This window comes from Propithecus coquereli, unplaced genomic scaffold (genome assembly GCF_000956105.1).
Source record: "Propithecus coquereli isolate 6110/MARCELLA unplaced genomic scaffold, Pcoq_1.0 Scaffold50, whole genome shotgun sequence".
Classification (NCBI taxonomy): domain Eukaryota; kingdom Metazoa; phylum Chordata; class Mammalia; order Primates; family Indriidae; genus Propithecus; species Propithecus coquereli.
The window spans coordinates 580,733-597,288 of NW_012150841.1; the positions used below are offsets into that span (position 1 = coordinate 580,733).

General features: G+C 37.2%; 1 protein-coding gene across 1 annotated transcript in view; it reads right to left on the reverse strand.

Annotated features, from left to right (window-relative positions):
• Positions 1-16,556, reverse strand: part of OTOGL (otogelin-like) — a 154,176-nt gene that overhangs the window by 102,241 nt on the left and 35,379 nt on the right. The window contains exons 13-19 of the mRNA XM_012656310.1: positions 15,100-15,224; positions 12,209-12,418; positions 9,853-10,018; positions 9,173-9,247; positions 6,664-6,716; positions 4,911-5,073; positions 3,869-3,962 (exon numbers count right to left, since the gene is read on the reverse strand). Coding sequence (XP_012511764.1) covers positions 3,869-3,962; positions 4,911-5,073; positions 6,664-6,716; positions 9,173-9,247; positions 9,853-10,018; positions 12,209-12,418; positions 15,100-15,224 — 886 coding nt within the window. The remainder of the gene's footprint in view (positions 1-3,868; positions 3,963-4,910; positions 5,074-6,663; positions 6,717-9,172; positions 9,248-9,852; positions 10,019-12,208; positions 12,419-15,099; positions 15,225-16,556) is intronic.

Genomic DNA, 16,556 nt, shown 5'->3' on the forward strand with positions numbered 1-16,556 from the left:
AAAACTAACATTGTTGACTACTTACTATGGCCCAGGGACTATTCTAACCACTTTAAATATATCAGTAACTCATTTTATCCTGGTGATAATCTCCTAAGGTAGATTCTATTATTATCTTATATATGTATTTTAGTACCCCCATCCCTGAAGCTTAAAATAACACCCTAAACATAAGATGCTGCATAACTTTGATTGTCCAATTGTTTAAGTGAGGGATACCTCGCTGAAATGAACCACAATCCCTATGTAGCCAGCCAAAGTAGTGGTTTTAAGTGGTTTTTAATGCTAATGAGTTTTTTATAACTAATCGAAACTGGATGAAGGAAAAAGAGAGTTATAAATCACTGTAAATTACAGGCATATCTCAGAGATATTGCGGATTTGATTCCAGACCACCACAATAAAGTGAATATCCCAATAAAGCAAGTCACCTGAATTTTTTTACAGTACCTATAAAAGTTATGTTTATACTATGTTGTAGTCTGTTAAGTGTGCAATAGCATTAAGTCTAAAAATGTGCATATCTTAATTTAAAAATGCTTTATTACTAAAAATGCTAACAATCATCTGAGCCTTCAGTGAACCCTAATCTTTCTGCTGGAGGAGGGTCTTTCCTCAATATTGATGGCTGCTAATAGACCAGGATGATGGTTGCTGAAGGTTGGGGTGGCTGTGGCAATGTCATAAAATAAGACAATGAAGTTTGCTGCATCGATTGACTCTTCCTTTCACAAGAGATTTCTTTGTAGCATGCAATGCTGTTTGATAGCATTTTGCTCACAGTGAAAGTTCTTTCAAAATTGGAGACAAACCTCTCAAACCCTACAGCTACTTTATCAGCTAAGTTTATGTAATATTCTAAATCATTGTTGTCATTTCAACAATGTTCATAGTATCTGCGCTAGGAGTAAATTCTATCTCAAGAAACCACTTTCTTTGCTCATCCATAAGAAGCAACTCCTCATCCTTTCAAGTTTTATCATGAAACTGAAACAATTCAGTCACATCTTCAGCCTCCACTTCCAATTCTAGTTCTCTTGCAGTTTCCACCGCATCTGCAGTTAGTTCCTCCACTGAAGCCTCGAACCCCTCAAAGGCACCCAGGAAGGTTGAATCAACTTCTTCCAAACTCCTGTGACTATTGATATTTTAATTTCCTCTCATGAATCACAAATGTTTTTAATGGCATCTAGAATGGTGAATCCTTTCCAGAAAGTTTTTACTTTTACTTTGCCCAGATCCATCAGAGGAATCACTATCTGTGGCACCTATAGCTTTACAAAATATATTTCTTAAATAAGAAGACTTGAAAGTTGAAATGACTCCTTGATCCATGGGCTGCACAATGCATGTTGTGTTAGCAAGAAAACATTTATCTCCTGGTACATCTCCATCAGAGGTCTTGGGTGACCAGGTGCATTGTCAATGAACAGTAATATTTTGAATGCAATCTTTTTTTCTAAGCAGTAGGTCTCAACAGTGGGTTTAAAATCGTCGGTAAACCATGCTGTAAAAAGAAATGCTGTCTTCCAGGCTTTGTCGTTCCACTTATAGAGCACAGGCAGAGTAGATTCAGCACCGTTCTTAAGTTCCCTAGGATTTTTGGAATAGAAAATGAGTACTGGCTTCAACTTAAAGTCACCAGCTGCATTAACCCCTAACAAAAAGAGAGTCAGCCTATCCTTTGAAACTGTAAAGCCAAGCATTGACCTCCTCTCTAGCTATGAAAGTCCTAGATGGTATCTTATTTCAATATAAGGATATCTCATCTACACTGAAAAATCCGTTGTTTGATGTAGCCACCTTCATCAATTATCTTTGCTAGATCTTGTGGATAACTTGCTGCAGCTTCTCCATTAGTACTTGCTGCTTCATCTTGTACTTCTATGCTATGGAGATGTCTTCTATAGAGCTGTCTTTTTTCCTCAAACCATGTACAAACCTCTGCTAGCTTCAAACTCTTTTTCTGCAGCTTCCTCACCTCTCTCAGCCTTCATAGACTTAAAGAGAGTTAGAGACTTGCTCCGGCTTAGGCTTTGGTTTAAGGGAGTATTGTGGCTGATTTGATCTTCTATCCAGATCACTAAAACTTTCTCCATATCAGCAGTACGGCTGTTTCACTTTCTTATCATTTGTGTGTTCACTGGAATAGCACTTTTAATTTCCTTCAAGAACTTTTCCTTTGCATTCACAACTTGGCTAACTGTTTAGTGCAAGAAGCCTACCTTTTGGCCTGTCTCAGCTTTGGACATACCTTTCTGACTAAGCTTAATCATTCCTAGCTTTTGACTTAAAGTGAGAGATGTGGAACTCTTCCTTTCACTTGAACACTTAGTGGTCATTATAAGGTTATTAATTTGCCTAATTGCAATATTGTTGTGTCTCAGGAAATAGGGCAGCTCGAGGAGAGGGAGCGAGATAGGGGAGCAGGTGGTAGGTGAGGCAGTCAGAACACACACACCATTTATTAAGTTCTCCATTTTACATGGGTGCAGTTTGTGGTACCCCAAAACAATTACAGTAGTAATACCAAAGATCACTGTTCACAGATTACTATAACAAATATAATAATAATGAAAAAATTTGAAATATTGTGAGGATCACCAAAATGTGACACAGAAACAGAAGTGAGTACATGCTGTTGGAAAAAAATCAAGCCAATAGACTGGATTGATGCAGAGTTGCCACAAACCTTCAATTTGTGAAAAATGCAACATCTGCAAAGTGCAATAAAGTGAAGCTCTATAAAATGAAGTATGCCTGTAAATACTTTAAGCAGGTTTGGGCATAGGGATAAGTAATAAACATTTACTGATCACTTAGCATATAATTGGTGTGCTGCATATACTCAACAATCCAAGAAATAAATATTATTATACCCATTTTACAAAGAGAAACTTGGGATTCCTAGTGGTTAAGTAACTTGCCCTGAGGTACTTCGGCTATTGAGGAGGGCCATTATTTCAAGTGATTTCTATCAGACTCTTTCCATTACACTACTTTCTATTTCTTCAATCCACAGTGATTTCTAAATTAGGGTTATGCGGTCCTTTTACAGTCAATAAACTGCTGGCACTATCAGGAGCCCCATGAAAACAAGTGATAAGCTATTGTGCCAAAATGAGCCAAACAAGGTCACAAGGAGGGTAAGGCAAATCACGTTACCATAAACAGCTTTGTAATAAAATGTTCTCGTAAGCCAGGAATGGTGGCTCATGCCTGTAATCCTAGTGTTCTGGGAGGCAGAGACGAGAGTATCACTTGAGCTCAGGAGTTTGAGACCAGCCTGAGCAAGAGCGAAATCCCTTCTCTATAAAAAAATAAAAAAGTTAGCCGGGTGTGGTGGTGCCCACCTGTAGTCCCAGCTACCTGGGAAGCTGAGGCAGAAGGATTGCTTGAGCCCAGGTGTTTGAGGTTGCTGTAAGCTATGATGACACCACTGTACTCTAGCCAGGGCAACAGAGTGAGACTCTGTCTCCAAAAAAAAAAAAAAGGAAAAAAAAAGTTCTCGTAATAAATTATTTCCAAATCAGTCAGAGGCCTCTAAGTCAATTCCAACTATCCAACTACATTTATTTTGATACAGTCAGAGAAGGTAGGAGAAAATTTCTTTAAGTTCTTATAATGGCCAGTAAATAAATTGTCAAACTAAACATCAAAGATGAAAGTAAATAGATATATTTTTTAAAATAATAACATCAAGTACAGTATATAAAATAAAATCAGGATATGGCTTTAATCAGTCCTGCATCCCCAAGAATCATAATCAAATCAAATAAATCAAGCAATGTTGCAGGTTTTCATTATTTTATCATAATAAAGGTTTTATTTCCCTTGTCCTTTCTACTAAAATGCCTTCCTTGCTTACCTGCTCTAAGACCTGATTTCTACCTGGCTTTATTTTCCCCTGCATGGGCACTTGTTCTTTTGTGACCTTCTTTTCTCTGCCTCCTATGCCCTTTCTTTTTAAAGAGATTAATACCAGTCCCAAGTTACTTGGCTCGTCAACCTATTCCAGATGGGGGCCATTTAGACAAATGCGATTCTCCTGGGAAATAAACCACAAGCCCTCTCTCTTCTTTGCTCATGGTTTATATGAGCTGATCCCAAGAATCCCTTTGTGTGAACATGTTCATTGAGGAAGAATGGGTGACCTGTTTGCCTCAGATGGCCCTCTCGCTGCACTGCCTCTGTTCATTACCAGATAATACGTGTGCCTACGAGGAAGCCAATAGCCCCCGGATTCTGCGTTAGTCTTTCACATGTAGTAGGCATTTCTGCAACGGAAGAAAATTTATGAAGAGTAGATTATGCTGCCATAAAATAGTGACTCATATTTATCGAGTACATACACACCACGTCTCACAATGCCTAACTTAGGCTTAAAAGGAACTTGCCAAAAAATCACTCAGCTAACAGCAGCAGAGCCAGGATTTAGCTCCGGTGTGTGTGAAGCCAGAGCTTCAACTCTTACCCGCTACCCTTTGTAGCCTCAGTACACCATTTTCTGTAACATCTATAAGACAAAACAGTTGGCACCACTAGTACAACTTCACACCATCAACAGTAACTGCACAACAGAATATACAAAAGACATGTACTTCAAAAGTCTTTGGAATGAAAAGTGACTAATTGTGTCACTTTCCCAAAATTGCAGTTGAATTAGGGGAGGAATTCCAAGTTCATCCAGAAATGAGTTTTATCCTCAATTCAGTGTATTACTTTAATAATATCTCACAATGTTACATGAGCCTAGCAAAATAATTACAATAGTCTTCTAGCTACCAACCCAAAGTTAACCTCCAGTCAGAACAATAATTTTGGCTATTTCTGTAAATAATGTTTTTAAGAGATCTTATGCTTTTGGCCATATCCCGAATGTTCCGTATTATAAAGAAAAAGAAGCTTACCCTGGAGCACAAACACAGCCACTTATACAAGGTGAGGATGGGGCACAAGTGAAGTTCATGGCTAGGTTTGCACATGTAGTCTCACAATTTATACCACCAGCTGGTAATTCAGGGTTAGGAAACCTGCAGTCGAAATATTCTTTTCCCTCTGGGCAGACGTGAACTTCAGAGATAAAGCACAAAATGTTCTTAACATTATATTAGCTCCACAGGCAATCATATTGACACGCATTTGTCATCAAAATAAAATTCGCCATAAAATGTTTTACCAGTTATGATTAGATGCTCTTACTCTGTGATTTTTTTTAGTTGATGAACTTATAAACATTTTCTAACTAGATTCCCTTTAATCACCAAAACTTCCAAAACCTATTTTGAGTTTGAAAACTTTAGCTGCCTTCCATAAGACAATAACTAATTAGGATATAATTTTCTGAGGTCAAGAACAAGATATTTTGATTAATCCAAACATATACTGTCAAGTTTTGAGGACTGAAAATACAGTATATTTAAACTTCTACAAAGCCACAATGAACACATGATACTTCTAGAACTTGCTTCACCTCTGTGTCAATATTTACACCAGTATTCACTATAGTGCAGAAGTGCAGAAGTGGACATAATTATAGGCAGAGCAAGGTTACATATTCCTCCAGAAAGCTTTAGGCTCTCAGGGATCAAAGAAGTTTTCTTATGTGGGGCCAAATGGATCAAATCCTGTGGATCCTCTGTGAAAGGACCAGCCACCTGGGTTTCGCTTCTCTAACCATGAGTGACCTGAAGCAAATAGGGCAAAACAGGAATGGCCTGATAGCTGCTGAACATGCATGGTTCATAAAAATACCTGGCAAAGAAGCCCTAGACTAGCCTGAATCCTTGTAAAGTAAATCCAGGTCATATAATTGAAAGCTAATTTATAATAATATATACCTGGCCATTCAAATAAATAACAAAGCAATAGCTCACAATTACTTTTATCATCCTACACTCTTCATGTCCCTTAAAATCAATGAAAGCAAGTGTTCTTTATTATTTGCCTAGAATTTCCCCATAGTAACTGAGAATTTCAGGCTCTTTATGTGATAAAAATAAATAATAGATAGGGTCCTAACACATAGGATCTTAGGAAAGATATTAAAATGTAAAATGACATTCTAAAGAGAGATGGCAGTAGATGTCATTTTTTATGCTATTTTTAATTGATTCCTACAAGTTCCATAGTTTTGCTACTCATAATGTAGCCCAGGAATCAGCAGCATCGACATCACCTTGCCCATTCATAGAAATTCAGAATTTCAGGCACTGCCCCTGACCTACTGAATCAGAATCTTTATTTTAACAAGATCCCCAGGTGTGCACATGAAAATCTGAGACGTGCTGATTTAGAGAAGTTTCTCGATTTCCGTTACACGAATGGGTTACAACTGGTGCCTGGATATATATCCCTAAAGCCCTTGGGGCACCTAAGGTGGTCCTGGGGTAGGCAGCATCCAGGCAGCAACCCTGGGGCGATGAGCTCTGCCCCTGAGCAGCCTTATATTTCACCCCAGACTGCCCTACAGATACTATAATTTTCAATGTGAAAAAGTTAGGAAGCACTGGAGCACTGTGTTGAGAAAGATTTTCAAGGCTGTATTTATGCCCATTGGCAAGGAGGGCTGTGAAGGATGGATGACTTCTGCTGGAAGAGTGGGGGCAGTATCCGAGCTATTAATATAGTCTCCTCGAGGGAAAACATCTTTTGAGATCTTACCAGTAGAGGGCGTTGCTAATTCATCACATTTCACAGTCCCATTCGAGCATTGGCTAGAAGTAAACAAAGTTACTTTATAAAACCAAACTTCAGTTTTTTTCTGAATTTCAACCATATAATATACAAGAATTGACATATACAAATGTTATTTTCCCCACAGAATTTTTTATAAATAAGTTATTGGCTTAGGTCCAATTGGAAGTGAGTTATTTCAATTCAACACATTTTTATCAAATACCCGTAAGTACAGAGCATCGTGATAGGCATGGGAGATACAATGACTGAAACTTACAGTCTTTGTCCAAGAGCTTATATTCTAGTAGCAGAGGAAGACGTACAAAAAAATAACATATGCAGCATGACCCATGAAACATAGAAATGTTTAAAGAGATAGAAGTATAACAAAAATGTTTTAAAATCTGTTGGCAAATGACTTCAGGCAGTCAAAGGAGGTAAAGTCTGAACAATTTTGAAGAATGGATGGAGGTTATGATATGGATAAGGTAAAAGGCTATAAAACTGGAAACAGGTACAAACCATGATGGGGTAAAACAGCATTCTATGTAGCAAAGTGTAATGCAGGAAGTGACAGGAGATGTCGATGGCAAAAGAGGCAGAGGCCAGCTATTTAGATGCTGAGATTTTATCCCTGAGATGAACAACTGAAGACCTTAAACACAGAAGTGATGTGATGGGTTTGAATCTTCCTGGCAGCAGCATTGAAGATAGAGTGGAGTCACAACTTAGGTTCTAAAGTCAGGGCATAAGGCAAGAACCACATACAGGCAAAATCAGCTTTGAAAATCCCTCAAGAAGATACACGATAGAGAAAAACACACCAGTTCTCAATAACACCAACACAGTTTTTCCTTCAGCTTTGGACCAGATCATGTGTTCTATATGTGAGGCCAGATGAAGAAGCTGACTCACACATAAGGAACATATCACATGAAAAATACGTTGCACGCTGTTTAACACTAGAATGACACTCAGAGGTGTGAACCACTGAGTGAATCACCTCTGATTAAGTTCGCTGACACTATGCAAGGCATAGAGGAACTGAAACAGGCAGGTCTCCGACCACATAACCAGGTCTTCCTCATCATACTCATTCTGAGACATAGGCTTTTTAAAAGGAATGGCAGATGAGGTCAGTATACTAATTGAATTTTTATTTTTCTCACTGAGGAGGGACGGTTAATTTGTTTTTGGTAAGTTTATGTAAACAAATTTTAAAAAGATATGACAACTTGGCAGAATGGAAGAAGGGTAAGACTAGAGGCAGGAAGACCAGCTAGGAAGGTCCAGGGAAGAGAGGGTGAGAGACATTGTTCAGGTAATGGCAATCGACAGGAAAGCATGGCTTTCAACCACGTGTAGAAAGTAAAATCCAAAGTTGACAGGGATTTATTGGCTAGGCGTGTCGAGCAGGAGGAAGGAGTCAGAAATAACTCTCAGATTTCTGGTTTGGGGAACTGTGTGGCTATTAGTACCACCTACCAGAGAAAGACTCAAAAGCTGGTTGCCTTTGTGTCTTGATGGGGCACGGGAAGAAGGGAGATGGAGATAATGATAAAGGTAAATTGAGCATAAACAATATTCTGCTGTGAATACAAAATAAGCTGCAGAGTAACGTAGGCAGGAGAGCAAGCACTGAAGAGCCAGATTGCCTGGGATCAAATCCCAGCTTTATTATGAAGTTGCTTAGCATCTGTGCCTCATTTTCCTCACCTGTGAATTGGGAAAAAGCAGTAGTACCTATCTCTTAGGGTTGTAGTAATGAGTATTTTAATAATATATATAAAACACAGAAAGGTGCCAGGACAATAGGAGGTGCATAGTAATGGTTGGTTATCATTATTGTTATTACTATTATCCACTGTCTATTATTATCTGTGGGTACCTACAGTGCAACAAAAAGAGGGAGGTTAGGAACTGAATGTAAATAAATGTGGACTGCTGCACAGATGTACCTGTATTTCTAACAGATAGGTTACAACCAGAATGAATGTTATCCTATGAATAAATGTTATCTCACTGGTATCGATGTCCCTGGGGAGAAGATATGATTACCTTCTGTGTGGGACATTGTTCAGATCTATTTTCGAATTTTGGGAGGGGGCCATAGATGAACCACAAAACTAAAACTGCTCAGTAATATTGTAGTATTTAAACACCAACCTCACCCCTGACTTCTATCTAAGAACCAAAAATAATGAAAAAGCTTCCATTTCATTGTATGACACAAATTTATAACACTTTTCTACAGTCATGAGAACAAAACTCAGGTGTTCCACATTGAAATGTAATATATGCATGCATCATGTACCTATGAGGGTGTATATATGTAACACATACATATATATGACTATTACATATTTAAAGGTTATGTTAAGTTACCTTTATTTTTTAGATTTCAGAAGTCATATTTCAACTTACAGTTTTAGTTAAGAAATGACATTAGCACATGTGTCATTTGTCAAGTACAATCCCCATCATTAAAACCTACCATAAGCCCGAGGGTGTCGGAATGAGCTCCCCAGGTTGATAAACGCTCCCCCTATAATGACACCGGCAGTGAAATCTATAAGGGAAAAAAAGATTAAGGAAATAAAGCAAGATATAAGTTTTTCCAGAAATCACTCAAATTCAAGCAGACCCTATGCTCTGCATTGGTCATTGTAAGGCACTCTTTAAGGTCAGCGTTATTCTATGAGTCTGCCTGCAATCCTGACATCCAAATGGAAGAAGCTGTTTAGATGTGAAGTGTAGCTTCAACTCACAAACTACGTTGTTTTAGTCACAAGAAAAGTCACTGAATGCACTTCGGAGAAACATGACTGATATATCATTTAGCCCTATGTGTAAGAATCTTTACGTCAGGTGAGAATTAAGAAATGTGATTGCTAACAGACATTACAATCCTGCTACTAAAATTTGCCACATCACAGTAAAACATAAACCTTATTATTGAATTGATAATAATGATAAAAGCAAGTGGGAATAAATTTCAGGATCAACCATCAGATTTCTTAGCTCTTTCTGTAGCTATTTGTGAACATGTACAAGGTCAAAAAAAAAGTAAAGACAATAAGAAATACTTTTAAAAATAAGGATGAAAGCCCATTTAACAGATAAAAAGAAAAAGAGAGAAAAACCAGATGCTGTCAACCCACTTCTGTGACTTACATGGGCACACAAAAGTTAAGTGTGTCTTCATAGAATTTGCCTTCAGGACAGTTACAACCTTCGGCACAGTCATCATTACACAGCTCCGGGGAAGAGAGAGAAATGCAGGAACGGCGGCAAAATGAGGAACAGTGATGGTACAACATGCCCTTCTGGCACACCACAGCTAAGAACAAAGGAGCATCACTTGAGAAAGATTCCCCCAAGGCACAGAAATATTTCATGCTTGCTTAGAGGTCTATGATAGACATATATCGTGAAACGAATACGTTTCTTACATCACTAAATATGGAATATTACATAATTCTACAACAGAAAATAGATAAATAAAACAACTCCTGGCCTCAGCAGAAGTACAGCAGAAAAATAAAATTTCTATTTCAAAATATTTTTGTGTGACGTTTTATAACATTCTTTACTAACCTGTATCATAATTTTTTAATATTTCTGTCTCTTATATGTTGGAATAAACTTCCTGTCCTTACATTTTAAATCTATGTACTGCAATATTTTCATCATCTTCCTTATGGCATTGTTTAAATCTAAGTAAACCTTTAGTCTTCTACAAATAAGAAAAAATTTGAGTTTATCGATCCAAACATAGTTTTTAATGTTTGCATTCTTAATCATGTTTGCATTTTTTTCTAAACCCTTCCAATTTCTCTTTAGACCAAACTGAGCTGATTATGGTAGACAAACTAAAATAATCTAAAAGCATACTTGTACGAACACGTAGAAAATGCTGAATAAAACATAATTGAAGTTATTTTTGCATAATTGACCTTAGGAGAAAAAAATGGGTGGACATCTTCAGATGCCAGAAGTGAGGAGGTAAATAAAATCCAGAACATGGAGTAGAAGGGGGGAGGATAGGTCCCGACAACTTTGGACCTTGGATTTAACACATGTGGGGATGGAAAATGAAAGCTGGCCCTTTACAAGATAAGGAACTGAGAGACCCTTAACTTGGACTCTCAAAGAAAGCAACATTCTCAGTTGAAATGAAAAGCTAAAGCAGGGGTCAGCAACGTTTTCCTGCAAAGGGCCAAATGGAAAATATTTTTAGCTTTGCAGACCATAAAGTCTCCGTCACGACTACTCAATTCTGCCCTCGTACCACAAAAGCAGCCACAGGCAATATTTAAACAGATGGGCATGGCTGTATTTCAATAAATTTTATTCACAAAAGCACAGGAGGCCCCACGATTATTGTTTGCCAACTCCCGGACTAGAAGAAATCTGCTCATAGTATAGGAAGATGCCGTACTATGAAGGCTTCTCTAATTCTGGGTCTGTGATACAGTTACCTCTAAGAAGTCAAAATCCTAGACTTATATCCTACATAGGTTTGGTATATAAATTTACGTTACTTTATTTACATTGTTTTTGTCTTAGACAAAGCTGAGCATTTAACATGAAAACTGGCCAATGATACCCCAAGGAATAACTGCAAACCACTGGGGCAGTGAGGAGGTGCAGAGATTGGTGTTCTCAAAGTCCAGGTCACAAAAAATTCTAATGGGGGGGGTGGGACACTTACAAAGATTGGCTAATAAAAAAATATATAGAACACAAAGAAACAATCTCTCATGAATGAGAACAGCAGATACCATAACCATGAAGATTAGAGCCCCAAGAACTTGAGATAATAATTGCCTGTTGCATAACCTAACTAAAAATCAGCTGTGTCACTGTATCACATAATGCTTTTCCATACTTTCCAATATGTAGATATGACATTTCCATGATAAGGATTTTTCAAATTTTTCAAATTATTTCTGTTGCATATTTCAAAACATATAGTTACACTACTGTTGCTCATAACAAAAATAGTCAAAAGTTTTTGGTCTTATCCAATATACCTTCAATCTTAAGAAACTAAGTATTTCATTTGTTTTTCATGTTTGTACATTATAAGAATATTTCAAATAACTTACATGCAACATTGACCTTTCATTTAAAAAATAAATGCAGGCCAGGCGCGGCGGCTCACGCCTGTATTCCTAGCACTCTGGGAGGCCGAGGCGGGTGGATCGCTCAAGGTCAGGAGTTCGAGACCAGCCTGAGCAAGAGCGAGACCCCGTCTCTACTAAAAATAGAAAGAAATTAGCTAGACAACTAAAAATATATAGAAGAAATTAGCTGGGCATGGTGGCGCAAGCCTGTAGTCCCAGCACTTGAGCCCAGGAGTTTGAGGTTGCTGTGAGCTAGGCTGACGCCACGGCACTCTAGCCAAGGCAACAAAGCAAGACTCTGTCTCAAAAAATAAATAAATAAATAAATAAATGCAGTAATTACAAACACAAAGATCTCAAAAGTGTTGTCTGATAGTCTTTATCTGTGCCATGGTACTCACCACAGAATGAAATCTGATCCCTAAAATGGATGGGAACACCACGCTGGCCACAGAGATAGGCATAGTGGGCAAGAGCGTTGCATAGGCAGGCGCTTCCGCATTTGCATGCGTCGTGGCGGCACAGCTGATAGTACAGCCCAGGGCTAATGTAGACGTGGCAAGGAGCAAAGAGCTCCTGGTGGATGAAATCACAGTGTGCTGCATACCCGACTAACAGAAAAAAGGGCCCATTAGCATCTCATTTACTAGTCCAGATTTTACCCCTAAGTGTCAAGCTCCAGAATTATCCAGCATCTTGCTTTCCTAGAAATGTAATGTAGTGCATATTACTTTAAATAAGAGAACCAGTAATTTCAGTTCATACAGTTTTTGTTTATTTATGTTTCTGGTAATATTGGAAATAGCCCTTAACCCATATTCAACAGTGTTTTAGCAAAAAAAAAAAAAAAAAAAAAAATTTATGTGTATTGTACCTGAATAACATGAGTAACAGAAGGGTTGATAGAAGCAGCAGCCTCAATCACCCCATTGCCTGAGGATCATCTTAGGAAACCTGCTATGAAGAATTGGGGAATATTGGGAAGCTTATTTCCAGACATCCACATATCGCAAAAATGGTTCCCGATTGTGGATGTTATGACAACTCCGTGAAATACACAATTATCCAGTAAGGACTGGGAATCATCTCTTTTCAATGGATTCCCTGAGGTGAATGTGGCAGATGCAACGTAGTCGTTGAACTCAATGTCTGCACAATGCGCAGTGCACTGGGCGCAACGTCTGGCAGATATTAGAAGCTCAATATTAGGAGCATGGACAAATCAGTAATGAATAGAAATTAGGGACTGGAACACATGCCAAAGGCCATAAAATGCAACTATCAAATTACTGAAGGGGGGGCATGGAATCTGTATAGTCACTTCTTAAAATTTGTTGATTTCTTACAAAACGAACCAGATTCCATCTTTCTAAAAAAAGGCTAGGTCTGTGGTTTCTTAATGTAGTGGACCCAGGTAGCATGGGTTTCATCACAGACAAAATTAATCAATCTTTTCATTGTCATTGTCTTTGAAAGACCAGATAAGCTGTTGGAAATCAGAATGTTGTCACTACTAAGGAATTACACTGAACTTATATTGTTGAGTATTTTAAATATATTTGTTATTGGTAACGAAACTTATGATAATTGCCTAAGTATTACATTTTTGCATTAAGTATGCATGTGTATTTGAAAACTGATGTCTGAAACTATAGCAGTGAACTGTTGACCTATATACTCTTAATCCCAAGGATCCTGAAAGAGCACAGTAATACACCAAAGAGGCCTTTACTGTGGGCTCTAAGATTTGTAGACCAAATATATCCCCAGTGACATTAAGCAAAGGATAACTAAAGAAAATCCTCATGAAAAAAAAATATCCTTTAGAATCCAGATCAGAGTTATAGACTTTTGTCTATTTATTTTCCTTTCCATGGGGAGCTTTCTGAATTTGCCCATTTGAATTTTTTTTTTTAAAAAAAAGCACAGTTCATGGCAAGGTTAAAAAAGGATAATATCTAAAATATATATCATAGAAGACATGGGGTATGGGGATACAAATGGTGGAAAATAGAGCAAAATGACATGTATTAAAGGAGATAACTAAAGAACAGACCAGAGGGAAACTGAATTTATAAATTGAACTCTACTTCAACTTTCATATGTTATTTAAAAAAAATAATAAAGTCACTACAATATCCAGGAGGAAGCCAACAACATTAGAAACAAACCAAACAGACTAGTTGAAGGAGGAGTAGATTAGCGGAAAGTTGGGGACAGAATGGAAGAAGGTTTTGTAAAATGGGAGTGAGATTAAAAGTAGTAAATCATTGAAACCAAAAAACTCTAGTCTAGCCCTCTTATTGTAGATAGGAAAAATGACCAAAGAGGTTAACAATCTTCTTCAAGTTTAAAAGCTGGCTTAGATTTAAAAAAGAACAAGAGCAAGATTATTTTGTGTTCTTTCCAGTATACCAAAACTATACATTAATAATAAAAACCATATGATTATCAACAGAGTACTTCCACATAACCACCACAAAATCCGGAAATTGTACTGGCTTCTCATGAATGCTCAACAAATATTAGGAATGCATTTTTTAAAACTACATAAAAATAGTAAACTAGTCAAAATAATTAAAGGAAAAATTAAAATTATAAGAATATTTAAGCATGCATATTAATATTTTTCATACAGTGATTTTATAAATATATATATGTATCTTTTATGCATAGTTGCTTTAGCTTTAGCAAAAAAAAAAATGCAGTCAAAAATTCTTGGCATGCGAGTTGCACTATCATTGCAAATCAGAAATCTGAAGCATGACCATCTCAAATTGTTGCCCACTTGATGGCACAAAGCCTCTTTGGGTCACTGGCTTTCTGCTTATAAAGCCATAATATGTGCAGTGAATAGGAATCCGTACAGAGATGGTAGTAAACACGAGAAGCCACTTGAGCTGTCACACTATATAGAACTGATATTGAACATCTCAGGACTATAACAGGTTTTTTAAAGTATTTCCAGAGGCTTTTCTTTAGCATTTAAAGACTCTAAAATCTCCAAAATGCTAGCCTATATTTGGGAAGAAGGGATTTCTAGACACCTAAAATAAGTAAATTTATAAATGCAAAGTAGAAAATAGAATAGTAATTTTCAGTTTTTTAAAATAACTTAGGCTATATAAAAAAGGCATATATAAATGCATAATGTTAAACAAAAATATATAAAAATAGCATTGATTTTATCATAATGAAAAAAATCTGAATTTAAAATCATTATCTAATTTTAAAAAACTACAGAAATACATAGAACTTTTTCCTAAATTTACATGCAGAAAGAAAGACTTACTGTTTTGTTGATTAATGTTACAGGGGTCCACCATTGGGACATGAACAGGTGCAAAACAAGTTGTGGAAACTCTCCACGCATTTGCATGAAGCTGTGGTGTACCTTCTATCATGCCTGATGGAGAACTAGAAAGCAAAGATTATGTTTATCTTAGTGTCTCTCATTCATTTGTTCGTACTCTTCATGTATTTGAATAAGAGGATATTATTTTTCTTAATGTACAAAGAAATCTTAGAACTTTAAATTTTCTACCAGTTTTTTAAAAAATGCAATGGTGTAGCTTCCTGTTACTGTGACTTACACTGTGTCAAATTGTGGACATATGTGATTTCATTTAATCTTCATTTCAGCCTTATGAGGAAAACATCATTACCCCCATTTTACAGAGAAAGCAAAGCGGAAGCTCAGAGAAATATTAAATTTCACTAAGTTGATAAGTATTAAAGCCAAGATTCAAGCCCAGTTCTCATTGACTTAACCACACAACACCCACACAACCAAAACTTTCATGTGTGTGTGGTTGACGGTACATGTGGAGAGGTAGGGATTGATGGTTCACATGATTTTTTCCAGGGTAAAGACAAATGTCTCAAAGAATAAATAGTCTCTGTTTCTGGTTCAATATTTAAATTTCCATTATGAGGCCTGATATACTGAGATTCCATCATGAGTGGATAAAAAAATAAAATAAAAACAACAAAAGAAAATGGAGAGAAAATGATATAAAAGGCACCATCCATGTTCACTTACTTCTTCAGTTTCTCAGCAAACTAAAATGGAAGAGAAACATCTGTCTTTCCAAAGTCAGACTTATAAACTTCAACAATGTTTAGGAGCCAAATGTTGCAATTCCACCTCCAGCAGCCATCAGGATTTATTAATTCATCAGCCAACATTTATTGACAATCGCTATTGGACACTGTGCCAGACACTGTCAAAGCTACTTAGGGAGTTAGGTTGGAGTAGGTCTCCTGCAGGAAGCTTTTGACCACACCATCAGCCCTGACTGTGTTAATTGCTCCTACATGGCCAAGTGGAAGAGTAGGCTTTAGCTCTCTATACTGTCCTAATAGATTAACTACTTTGGTTCCCATTTAGCTCAAAAACAAAGGAGCTGCCCAAGCTATTCCCTCACCACCCACCATCTCCCCTTTCCCTCCTTTCCCAATATCAAAACCATTCTAGAAGTGCAAAGAACTATAACAAACACCTAATGCAAAATATCATTTCGTCTAAGTAAGAATTCTGGGACTCAAAGAAATTGCATGATCAGTGCTAGCTCTTTCTTCTCATTCTTTCTCTCTCCTTCCCTCTCCACCCCTCCAAAGGATAATAAAATAGGTAAGGGTGATAGGCTTAGTCAGGGTTCCCAGGAGGAACTGACTTAAAGCTTGGCTCTCTTATTTCATTTCATTTACTTAAAACAATAAATATTAAAACAAAAGGAGCTAAAATGT